Source organism: Bombina bombina, chromosome 5, assembly GCF_027579735.1.
Source record: "Bombina bombina isolate aBomBom1 chromosome 5, aBomBom1.pri, whole genome shotgun sequence".
NCBI lineage: Eukaryota > Metazoa > Chordata > Amphibia > Anura > Bombinatoridae > Bombina > Bombina bombina.
Genome location: NC_069503.1, coordinates 968,285,460 through 968,298,188, shown reverse-complemented (window position 1 = coordinate 968,298,188; position 12,729 = coordinate 968,285,460). Strand labels below are relative to the sequence as shown.

The window sequence follows — 12,729 nt, the reverse complement described above, 5'->3', positions numbered from 1 at the left end:
TATAATATTTTCTAATATATATATTATATTATTTTCTGCTATGCAAAGCAGAAATAAATTGCATAATTTAACATAAAATTTATTTAATGATAATTTGTTCAATAAAATTAGAACATTTTTAATATTAGCTAATTCTACCTTACTATAGATTATAACTTTAGCCGGGTGGTGTACCTGCTAAAAGGATCCTGGTGTCACGCTAATTGCTGCGGGTTCAGGAGTTTGAGGCTTATGTGTTGAGGTGACAGACCTCTTCCCATCATGAGCACTCAAAGGAGAAAGTGGTATGGGCTTCTTTACGGTATTACCCTTTTTAGGCATGGTTGAGACAACACACAGATATTGCAGGTTTTATTGTACAGGAAACTCGAAACAGTATTAGACAGCAGTAAAGCCCACACTAGAGCTAGAGTCAGAAGTAGTTCCCACTTAAAGGCTGAAGTGCCACCTTGAGGGCCGAGGGCTGAAGTGCCCACTTGAGGGCCAAGGACTAGAACTGGCTACTGATGCTAGGCAGATGCCCTCTGCAGGGTTTGGGTACTGGAGCTGGATACAGGTGCTTGGTAGATTCCTTCTGCAGGGTTTGGGTACTGGAGCTGGATACAGGTACTTGGTAGATTCCCTCCTGCAGAGTTTGGGTACTGGAGCTGGATACAGGTGCTTGGTAGATTCCTTCTGCAGGGTTTGGGTACTGGAGCTGGATACAGGTGCTTGGTAGATTCCCTCCTGCAGAGTTTGGGTACTGGAGCTGGATACAGGTGCTTGGTAGATTCCTTCTGCAGGGTTTGGGTACTGGAGCTGGATACAGGTGCTTGGTAGATTCCTTCTGCAGGGTTTGGGTACTGGAGCTGGATACAGGTGCTTGGTAGATTCCCTCTGCAGGACTTAGATACTGGAGCAGAATACTGGTGCTTGGCAGATGCCCTCTGCAGGGCTAGAGTTCTGAAGCAGTCTACCAGTGCTTGGGAGGCACCCTCTGCAGGGATAGGTACTGAGGCAGGATACAGGAGAGACAGGTTGGTGACACTGAGTATACCCGGAGCTGTGAAAGGCTGGAAACCAGAGAGAAGTCAGATGCCCTTTGCAGTCACTTTTTTTTCTAATACCTGAGACCTAATATCTTTGAGCCCTTATAACTTTTTTATGCAATTGTTAAGGACCTGATGATCTAAAGCTCTCTGCTCAAACGAAATGATCTGAGACGTATAATCAATATGACGAGGCCCCTCAAAAAAAAAAATTTAAACATACATTTTATCTTGAAACATGTTTATGTTGCTATGTAGTGTTATTTATGCAAAGGAGAGATTTCTAACATTACAATCTAAGGTCTACAAAAATCCCAAAGGTTTTCTGTGATTTCTCTTTATGCCGGCAAGATTTTGATAATCAGGCTCTAATTGAAAGAGAGATTGATTCATTTTGCATTTAGCGGTTTGGTCCACCGAATCAGTTATTACTGCGCTGAGTTCTATGTAATATAGACAATCTGTCGATAAGTCTATGGAGAATGATTACAGTGTTCAGTCTATCAAAAGATATATCCGAAATATCCTTAAACAACAATCACTTTGGTGTCCCAAGCACCTGAAGGTTAAAGTGATGATGAATTCTCCCCTTTATAAAAACAGATCTGGAATGTTAGTGACATTTTAGATGGAGTTTAATTGATCAGTTGTAATTTTAATGTAGATATGAAATTCAAATTCCCTTAGGCAGCAAAGCCAAATACCACACTTCTGTAGTATGAAAATACAGCACATTTGCAAACCCCTTAGTCTACTGTAAAGCAGGATTGCTTACATATTGTAATGTTCTCCATAATAAAGCTGCTTAAAGTATTGCAAAGGATAAAGTAAAACAGGAACTGTTAGCCTAAAAGGTACATGGAGAGAAAAATCTTACACATTACACCCCATATGCCCAATATGCATAACTAAATGTATATGTTAATGCAGGGCTGTATCTTAGGCCAGGATAGTATCTCTGGGACACAGGAGAGCATTGGCAAGATATAAATAAGCTGCTGCACATACCAAACTATCAGTACAACATGTGCCAGGTTCTGCATTCCACAAAAAGCACTCCAGCGTCGCTGGGTGAGGGGAAAACATTACAATTTTCATAATTAAAGTACATAAAAAGCAGAAACTAATAAATAACAATGCATTGCAAATATTTGTAGTTATGCATAATATTTTATGTCTGGGCAGTTTATGGTCGTGTCTAGGTGTTCCATGGGTAGGGCTGAGAAAAATTGTACAATTAGGGACAATATCAGGGACTGTCCCTCTCAAATAGGGACAGTTCGGAGGTCTATGCAGTGCATCCGCCAGGTCTGTTGCTATGCAGTGCATCTGCCAGGTCTGTTGCTATGCAGCGCATAAAAATAATACAAAATGAATAATTGAACCATTCACACAAAAATACACTGAAAAAAATTGTTTTGTTAAGATGTATCAAAAATTGTAACCATTCTTCACTAAAAATCGTATATTAATCGAAAATGTAAAGTTTGTATGTAAATTACTCAGAAATAAATTGTATTAAATATGCACAGCATAAATCATAGTTTAAGTACACTGGATGTGCAAAAAACGCTTAGAAATTCACACAAAATACAAAGCGTAATTGTTGTTTTTACATGAAATGGGCTGAACATGGGTGTTCAATGGGCATATGTGAAACTGTCTCTCCAATCCCTGCATAATACTATAAAGATTTTACCCTGCAGATCGCACAGTTTTTTTTCTCACAAGCTAAAAGGTTTTCTCAAAGCACTGAAAATACTTATAGCCCTAATAGACAAACACAGGCATACGGAAATATAGGCGAGGGTTAGACGCTATACACAGAAAGCAGTGTCATGTGATTTATATTGGCTGCAGGATTTACTTTTTAAAGTGTGCTCACTGCTAACTTTGCTCCATTACTTTCAATAGGAGACATCTTGCAGGGACTGCCACTTTTTTGCAATAATTCCTCCGGGGAAGTCTCTGTGCGGGTCGGCGAGAAAAACCACATCTGAAATTGCGAGACAGGAACTTTTACAGTTAACATCGTTTTTTTAATAGTGCCCTAGCTAATACCTGTCTGAGCATTACATGGATGCAGCACCACGTTCTGCGACTTAAATAATGTGCTTTAAACATTAGGCCACTTTATCCTAGGAAGTCGGTTTGATAAAATAACTCATATTAATACATTAAAGAAGTCATCCATACGCAATAGGATGGTTAGGGAGTAGTGGTTAGCCTGGAGTATCCCTCAGGAGAACAAAAATGTGGTGTGAAACCATAGCACTTTTGGTAATATTGAGACCAGGTATCACTAAACACAGTTTGTGCACTAGTTTCACAGAGTAGATAAATTGTTCCCTAAGGACCAGAGTCACACTTGTAGATAGGCTTAAATAGGTTTGTGTGAATCGAGAGGTGAGCTCTCTAGGGAGCCGTACCCTTTTGTCCCAGTCTGCCTTTCCTGTCTTGTCCTTATGTATTGCACCCCCTATATAGCACTGCAGAGCCCGCTGGTACATTACAAATATAATTGTAGTTGTCTTCTTTCAGAAGTAAGGGCAAGGCTTTTAAAGGGACAGTATACACCAATTGTTATATAATTGCATATAATAGACACTAACTATAAAGAATAATATGCACAGGAACTGATATAAAAATCCAGTATAAAACCGTTTAAAAACTTACTTAGAAACTCCCAGTTTAGCTCTGTTGAAAGGGTTAGCTGGAACATCCACTGCAAGTGGTTATATATCTGTATGTGTAAAGAGTTTTTTCTGCATATGAAAACTCTTTACACAAACAGGAGCAAACTGGAGTAGGTATACATCAGTATTCTCCTAAAACTTTAGACTTGATTAGGAATCTGAAAATCAGCGCAATGTTATTTTAAAAATAAGCAAAATTATACATTTAAAAAAAAACAACATGTATAGGCTATATAAATGGATCATCTACAAAACATTCATGCAAAGAAAAGTGTATAATCTCCCTTTAATTGTCTTGTCACAGAGACAACATAAATAAATAAAATGTGGTAGATATAACTAATTGCTTAATACTATAGAATAATGTTGGATAAATGAAAATAAATGTATTGTTTTAAGAGAACGTTATAAACCCGATTAATTCCTAATTCTTGTTTTGTTTCACTTACTATAGTAGACCCACATTTTTATAGCAAAAATCTTCTCTATTTGGGAAAGACATATTTGAAGTTGAAAAACAAGGAAGTTGCCTTAGTCTGGTTATCCAAAGCAAAGAATTACCCCACACGATCAGAGGAAGATCAAGAGGTAAATTTGCTGCAAATTTTTATGGTAAACAATTTAATAGAAATGCTTCATCCATTCTATTATTAAGATAGAAAACACATTTTTTATGTTTTAATATGATGTCATATTGTAAAATGTTGAATTACATATAAAATTAAGCTTAAAATTTGCTTAGCAAATGCCAAGTTACCATTTATTTTATTTGTTTGTTTCAGGTTCACAAAGAAGCTGTATCCATGTTGAAGTCCCTGGGTGATAAAAGTTGAGCCCTGGAGAATGTAGTCCATAATATTTGTTAACTCAGCCTTGGCAAATTACTGAAACTCTTTTTGTAATTTTTAAATAATGGTTCATAGTTTCTGAAATATTTGGGTGCCAGAAATATTTAAAGTGCCAGAAGGATGGCTTAGTATTGCTTTGTACTGAAACTAGGCAATGAAATGATTGTGGTTCACTTAAATAATGATGTGTTAATAGCAGAGATCATTGTAAAATGAGGTAATGATTTGTATCAGATCTTATAAATGTGGCACAGAGATGTATAGGAACAAGCTAGTGAGTTGGCTAATTAGCCTTTCTGTTAAAAACCAGCCAATGAAATGTCTAAATGAATAAAAGTAATTTTTAAATCTGTAAGTTTACTCTACCTGATTAAGTTCTTAAAAAGTAATTTCCAGCTTTAGTCAAGCATGACCCTATCAGACTTGCTCCCTAATGTATAATGTATGCATAAAAAGGGACAAAATAATATCAGTTTGAATTTAAAGTGAAACTAACAGTGCATGATTATGTGCAATCAAGTCCCAGGACTCTACTGCTCACTGGCTGACAGGGACAATTCCTACAAAAAAAATAGTTTATTCAGCACAGGAACATCCATTATTCAAAATGCAAAGCTCTAATATTTGTAAACATTGTCTTTTAACCTTTTGCCGCTGTCATGCCGTTGTATTCTGTCAAAACGGCGCTGGGCTTTAGCGCTGTTATGATGGAATACAACGTTATAGCCAACGGCAGTCCTGAAGCTAACCGCGCTTCCTGGATTGGATCGCGGTCTGGAGGGCGTTCCTAGCATCATAGGGACGCCCCCACACCCGATCTAATAATTGAAATCTCGCAATCGTGTACATGATCGCGTGATTTCAATTAGTCTACATCGGAACGTTGCTGTGCCAAGTCATGCTGGAAAATGAAGTCAGCATTCCCATAGAGCTAGACTGCGGAAGGAAGCATGAAGTGCTCCAAAATCTCCTGGTAGGCGGCTGCGTTGACCCTGGACTTAATGAAGCACAGTGGACCAACACCAGCAGATGACATGGCTCCCCAAATCAACACAGACTGTGGAAACTTCACACTGGACTTCAAGCATCTTGCAGTGTGTGCCTCTCAATTCTTCCTCCATACTCTGGGTCCTTGGTTTCCAAATGAGATGCAAAATTTGCTCTCATCAGAAAAGAGGACTTTGGACCACTGAGCAACAGACCAGGTCTGTTTTTCTTTAGCCCAGGTAAGTCGCTTCTGACGTTGTTTGTTGTTCAGGAGTGGCTTGACAAGAGGAATACGACATTTGAAGCCCATGTCCAGGATCCATCTGTGTGTGGTGGCTCTTGTGAAAGTCCCTAACACTTTTGAATGGCCTTTTCTCCAGGCTGCGGTCATCCCTGCTGCTTGTGCACATTTTTCTTCCACACTTTTCCCTTCCACATAACTTTCTATTAATGTGCTTTGATACAGCACTTTGGGAACATCCAACTTCTTTTGCAATTACCTTTTGAGGCTTTCCCTCCTTATGGAGGGAGTCAATGATGGTTTTCTGCACAACTGTCAGGTCAGCAGTCTTTCCCATGATTGTGATTCCTACTGAACCAGACTGAGAGACCATTTAAAGGCTCAGGAACCCTTTGCAGGTGTTATGGCTTAATTAGCTGATTAGAGTGGGACACTTTGAGCCTAGAATATTGCACCTTTTCACAATATTCTAATTTTCTGAGATTGTGGATTTGGGGTTTTCATGAGCTGTAAGCCATAATCATCATAATTATGACAAATCACGGCTTGAACTATCTTGCTATGCATGTAATGTGTCTATCTCATATATTAGTTTCACCTTTTAAGTTGCATTAGTGAAACAAATTAACTTTTGCACAATATTCTAATTATTCGAGTTTCACATGTATTAGCAAAAATGCTTCTAGTAAAAGTTATCACTGGTTTAGTGTTAACATTTTTCTATTCACGTGAAGCATAACTAGATATTGTCACTGCACCCACATTTTAAATACTGCAGCTGCTCAGATCATCACTGGGGCTTGTATCATGTCAGCAATTAACAAATTAAGTAATTACCAGATGGTACAAGCACCTTAGGCTCTCTGAGCAAGGGCTGTGTTTAAAATGATGGTGCACGGTGCATACTTAAATACTCCTTTGAAACAGCTATAGCTTTTATTAGAAGCATTTTTGCTAATGCATGTATATTACAAAAATGCTTCTGTTCAATACCGAAATGCACCCATGGGGTTTCCAATTTTGGCTGGAATATCCCTTTTAAATATGTGGTAATCTTCCTATTTAGCAAATGAGCATCTTCCCCACAGTACAGACTAGAGGCATGCACATATATATATATATATATACACATATATATATATACACACATACACACTCATATACAGTACAAATGTATTGAGTATAATGTTCATTTAAAAGACATTACCACTCCCAACATGTTGGTTATAGTAAACCAGACACACATAATATTTCATGTAATTAACTTGAAGGGGATATGGGGAGATCAGTGCATTTGGTCCTGTGATCCTTTACAGCAGATGTAACAGCCCCCCAATATATTTTGAGGGCTAATGTTTTTATGAGTGAGGTAGTGTGTATTTATAAACCACAACTGATTCTTCTTCAAATTGTTGACACTATAAGAACGCTTTTGAACTTGAAAGGCTCTTCACTGTTTTTAAAGGGCTCTCTGGACCTCGTGTACGATAAAACCTCAGACTTTCATATGCTTTCAAAAAAGGTCAAATGGCATAAAAAAAAAACAAGTTGAGACCCCAATGGCTGAATATATTTTGTAAAACATTAAAGGGACAGTATACACTCATTTTCATATAACTGCTTGTAATAGACACTACTATAAAGAATAAGATGCACAGATACTGATATAAAAATCCATAAACTGGTTTAAAAACGTACTTAGAAGCTTTCAGTTTAGCTCTGTTGAAAAGGTAGTTGGAAAGCCCACTGCAAGTGGGAAATAAGACACTCCTCCCCCCCCCCCCCCCCCTCCTCCTTCTTTTGCATATGAAAAGACCCTTTACACAAACAGGAGCAAGCTGGAGAAGGTAGCTGACGGTATTCAAATTAAACTTTGGGGCTTGGTTAAAAGTCTGAAAATCAGAGCAATGTTCTTTAAATATAAGCAAAATTATACATTTAAAAAAAAATCTTTATGTGCTTTATAAATAGATCATCTACAAAACATTTATGCAAAGAAAAAATGAGTGTATAATGGCCCTTTAAGTCACTATGAAATCATATCTGGCATTCAAAGAATTGATGAAACCCCAAAACAGCTGCAGAACAAAAAAATTCCTTCTCACCAAGCCCCTATGCAGACCCCCCCCCAAAAAAAAAACCCCCCCAACAATTTATACTTACCTGATAAATTAATTTATTTCATAATTCTTTACATATGGGGATTACATTCCTACCACTAGGAGGAGGCAAAGTCTCCCAAACCCCAAGAGCCATATAAAACTCCTTCCACCTCACACATACCTTAGTCTAACGCATAGCCAAGGAGCAGGGGAAAAAAAGATGTGCTTAAAACAAATCACCCCCAAGAAAAGGGTGGGGTGTCGTGGACTATCGCCACCATGAAATAAATTCATTTATCAGGTAAGCATAAATTATGTTTCCTTCTATTGGTAGTGAGTCCACAAGAACATTCATAACCTATGGAATTACCTTTCCTGGCCACTAGGAGAAGGCAAAGACACCCCAGCAAAGCTTAAATATCTCTCCCACTTCCCCTAAAGGCTCAGTAGTTTTTTGCCTCGTGTCATGGAGTTGGCAGAAAGAGGTACTCTGTAGAAGAAATTTAAGTTTTCAAATATCGATTCGGCTTTTTGAAAGCCTGGGATGATATAACAATGTAAATCTCAATCAAGTATTGGAATATTTAATACTGGTAGACGCTGGGACTCCCATGCCTCCAGCTTACTAAATCCCCTGTCTAATAACGCAGTGTGACTCTAAATTACAGACTTAACATTGGTAAGTTGTCCCCTCTCTCATGGCAACTTCCGCGCCAAGAATGACGCCATAAAAAACGGCATGCTGTGTCCTTGCAAGCCTAGTTTGCCTGCGAAAATTTTTGGAAAACAAAGTCAAATTGAAAGAACTGGAACCCCTGGTAAGAATTAAAAAAAAAAAAAAAAAAATCTTCCCAAACATAAATTCCATACTGAAACTTATAGTCTGCTTATATTTGCCAAGAGTCAGGTCTATGTATATTTCCCTTTTCTGCAAATACATATATTTAAAACTTTATAACATAAAGCGCCAAACATAGCTGAGAGTGTCTTAAAAAAATGATACATACTTACTAGAAGACACCCATCCACATATAGCAGACAGCCAAACCAGTACTGAAAAATATCAGCAGGTGTAATGGTATAGGAGTATAACATCAATCTGAAAAGGGAGGCAGGGGATGAATCCCTGCGACCGATTACAGAGAGCCTTTCAAAGGATTTCCCATGGGTGAAACCACTAAATAAACAGGCAATACTCCCTTCACATCCCTCTGACAAACTCTGTACTCAGAGCAATTGGGCTTCAGAATGCTTAGAAGCGCCTATCTCAGAAGAAATCAAGCACAACTAACTTCACCACCCCCATAGGAGGCAAAGTTTGTAAAACTGAGGTATGTGTGTGGTGGGAGGTGTAGTTATAGGCATTTTGAGGTTTGGGAAACTTTGCCCCCTCCTGGTAGGAATGTATATCCCATACATCAATAGCTCATGGACTCTTGCCACCTACATGAAAGAAAAGGCTTGGACCTTTAAGGGATTCCTTGGAATAATGGTCAGAAAAAACCTCTCTCTGAAAGGCCTTGTATCTATCTATTGGGTACTTATCGAGCGCAAACTAATCACCCGTGAGAGTCTCAAGGCGTTAAGGGAAAGCAGATAGGAGGATGGGCATTCAGTCAAAGAGCCAGGTTTTGAGGTCCTTTCTGAACTTTGTAAAGGAGGTGGATTGTCTGAGGTGCAGCGGGAGGGTGTTCCATGTCTTTGCTGCTATGTGGGAGAAGGATCTTCCACCCACTGTGGATTTGCTGATGGGGGGATGACTGCGAGTGCTTGGTCGGCCGATCGTAGTTGTCTGGCGGGGGTGTAGAAATTTATGCGGTGGTTTATGTATTCGGGTCCGATGTTGTGAAGGGCCTTGAACACGTGGGTAAGAAGCTTGAAGGTGATTCTCTTGTTAATGGGGAGCCAGTGAAGGTTCCTTAGGTGTTCAGTGATGTGGCATTGGAGAGGAATGTCGAGGAAGACTGGCTGAGGCGTTCTGGATACGGTGGAGTCTCTTTTGGAGTTTGATGGTGGAGCCGGCATAGAGTGCGTTGCCGTAGTTCATTGGCTGCTGACAAGGGCGTGGGTGACTGTTTTCCTGGTTTCTGTAAGGATCCACTTGAAGATTTTTCGTAACAGGTGGAGGATGTGGAAGCATGTTGAGGCGATGGCATTGATTTGTTGGTTCATGGAGAGTGATGAGTCCAGGATGAAGCCTAGATTTCGTGCTTGGTCAGTTGGGGTTGGAGGGTGACCGAGGTATGTAGGCCACCAGGAGTCATCCCATGCGGATTTATTGGGTCTGAGGAGGAGGACTTCGGTTTTGTCTGTGTTCAGTTTGAGCCGGTTGTCATTCATCCAGGCGGTGGCGGCGGCGGCGGCTGCTGTCAGGCCTTTGTGGACGTTCTTTTTGGTTGTGGTGAGATCTCGGGTAAGTGAGATGATTAACTGGGTGTCGTCTGCGTAGGAGACTATGTTGAGGTTGTGGCGTCGGACGATGTCTGCGAGAGGGACCATGTAGATGTTGAAGAGGGTGGGGTTCAGTGAAGAGCCTTGCGGTACACCACAGTTGACTGGTGTGGGTTTGGAGGAAAAAGGGAGGGAGTCTGACTTTCTGGGTCCTGCCCGTGAGGAAGGAGGTGATCCATTCCAGGGCTTTGCTGGCGTCGTGTAGGCGGGTGTGGAGGGTGTTGTGGTCGACAGTGTCAAAGGCTGCTGAGAGGTCTAGGAGAATCAGGGCGGCAGTTTCTCCTCGGTCGACCATGGCGCAGATGTCATCTGTGGCGGCAAGGAGGGCGGTCTCGGTGCTGTGGTTGCTTCTGAAGCCGGATTGGGGGTGGTCCAGGGTGTGGTTGACCTCAGTGTGGTCAATTAGTTGCGAGTTGATGGACTTCTCTATTACTTTGGCCGGGAAGGGGAGGAGAGAGGTGGGGCGGTAGTTATTCGGGTATGTGGAGTCTGCCGAGGGTTTCTTCAGCAGGGGTTTCAGTTCTGCGTGCTTCCAGACATCTGGGAAGGTGCCGGTTTTGATGGAGCAGTTGATGGTGTGGCAGAGTTCAGGGGCGATGGTGTTGCTTGCTTTTTTTGCTTGTTGAATATGTGATGAGGGCATGGGTCCGAGGGTGCGCCGGAGTGGATGGATTTCATGATTCTGAGGGTGTCCTCTGTGGTGAGGGAGCACCAGATATTCCGTGTGTGGTGGGGGGGCAAATTTGGGAGGGGTGTAGGGGAGGTTGAGATATAAGGTGTGTAACTGTCATAGATGTCGAGGATCTTGTGGTGGAAGTGGGCAGCAAGGGTATTGCAGAGGTCCTGGGAGGGACTGTACTGAAACATTCAAAAACCTTGGAAAACTATATTCAAAATCCAGCGATCTGGAACAGACTGAAACCAAGCTCCTGAAAAATGCGTAACCTGCCCCCCCCTACCAGAGCCACTGGATCAGAGGCCGCACCTTTATTCAGACTTGGATATAGGAGTGGATTTTTTTTGGCTTGCTTAGACCTGTTCAAATTTGCACTAGGCCTCTAGACTGGGCAAAATGTGCTTCATTTCTAAAAGGAATTACGTTTCTGTTCCTTGATCTGACAAAAGGAACGAAAATGATTGGAAGCTTTAGATTGCCCCTTAGATGTCTTGTCTTGAGAAAGAAACTCCCCTTTTATCTCCACAGTAATAATATACATTATATAATCCATATCAGAACCAATCAATTACTTTCCTTGAAAAGAAAGACAAAAGTCTGGCTTTAGAGACCATATTAGCAGACCAGAATTTAAGCCATAAATCTCTTCTAGAAAGGAATGCCAAGGACATGTTTTTGACATTAATTTTAATAGTATCAAATAAAGCATCACAAATATAGGAATTTGCACTCTTAAATAAACCCACAAGATCTTTACCAGCAGGATAATTAGAACACTGCTCTGAAAGACTAGATGACCAATAAGAAGAAGCAGCAGCTACATCAGCAATAGAGATAGCAGGTGTAAACAAATAACCTGCTTGCAGAAAAGCCCTTCTAAGAAAGGATTATAACTTTCTATCTAAAGGGTCCTTAAAAGAAGTGCTGTCTTCCAAAAGGATAGTATTATGCTTAAGCCAGAGTCTACCTTTGGGGCAGTTTCACACAGTTCAATATTAAAGGCAGATAAAGGATATAACTTCTTAAACATAGCAGAAGGATTAAAATAATTACCTGGCTTAGACCATTCCCTAGAAACTCTCTTATAGACAGCATCTGGAATAGGAAAAACCTAAAAAAAAAACATAATTTATGTAGGAATTTACCTGATAAATTCATTTCTTTCATATTGGCAAGAGTCCATGAGCTAGTGACGTATGGTATGAGCTAGTGACGTATGGGATATACAATCCTACCAGGAGGGGGCAAAGTTTCCCAAACCTCAAAATGCCTATAAATACACTCCTCACCACACCCACAATTCAGTTTAATGAATAGCCAAGTAGTGGGGTGATAGAAAAGGAGTAAAAAGCATCAAAAAAGGAAATGGAAATAATTGTGCTTTATACAAAAAATCCTAACCACCATTAAAGGGTGGGTCTCACGGACTCTTGCCAATATGAAAGAAATTAATTTATCAGGTAAGTTCTTACATAAATTATGTTTTCTTTCATGTAATTGGCAAGAGTCCATGAGCTAGTGATGTATGGGATAGTAATACCCAAGATGTGGAACTCCACAGAAGAGTCACTAGAAAGAGAGGGATAAAAATAATTTTCCGCTGAAAAAATTAAATCCACACCCAACAGAATAAGTTTTTCTCATAAATGCAAAGAAAAAACTTAAAACATAAGCAGAGGAATCAAACTGAAACAGCTGCC

General features: G+C 40.1%; 1 protein-coding gene across 2 annotated transcripts in view; it reads left to right on the top strand.

Moving 5' to 3' along the window:
- RMDN1 (regulator of microtubule dynamics 1) overlaps positions 1-4,927 on the top strand; it is a 151,606-nt gene extending 146,679 nt beyond the window's left edge. Inside the window, exons 9-10 of one of the 2 annotated variants that reach the window (XM_053715175.1) lie at positions 4,179-4,312; positions 4,507-4,927. In XM_053715175.1, the coding sequence (XP_053571150.1) occupies positions 4,179-4,312; positions 4,507-4,557 (185 nt within the window). In that variant the 3' untranslated portion in view covers positions 4,558-4,927. Of the gene's footprint in view, positions 1-2,942; positions 3,587-4,178; positions 4,313-4,506 lie in introns of those variants that run through there. The other variant, XM_053715176.1, reaches the window with a different exon arrangement.
- Positions 4,928-12,729: the final 7,802 nt, after the last annotated feature.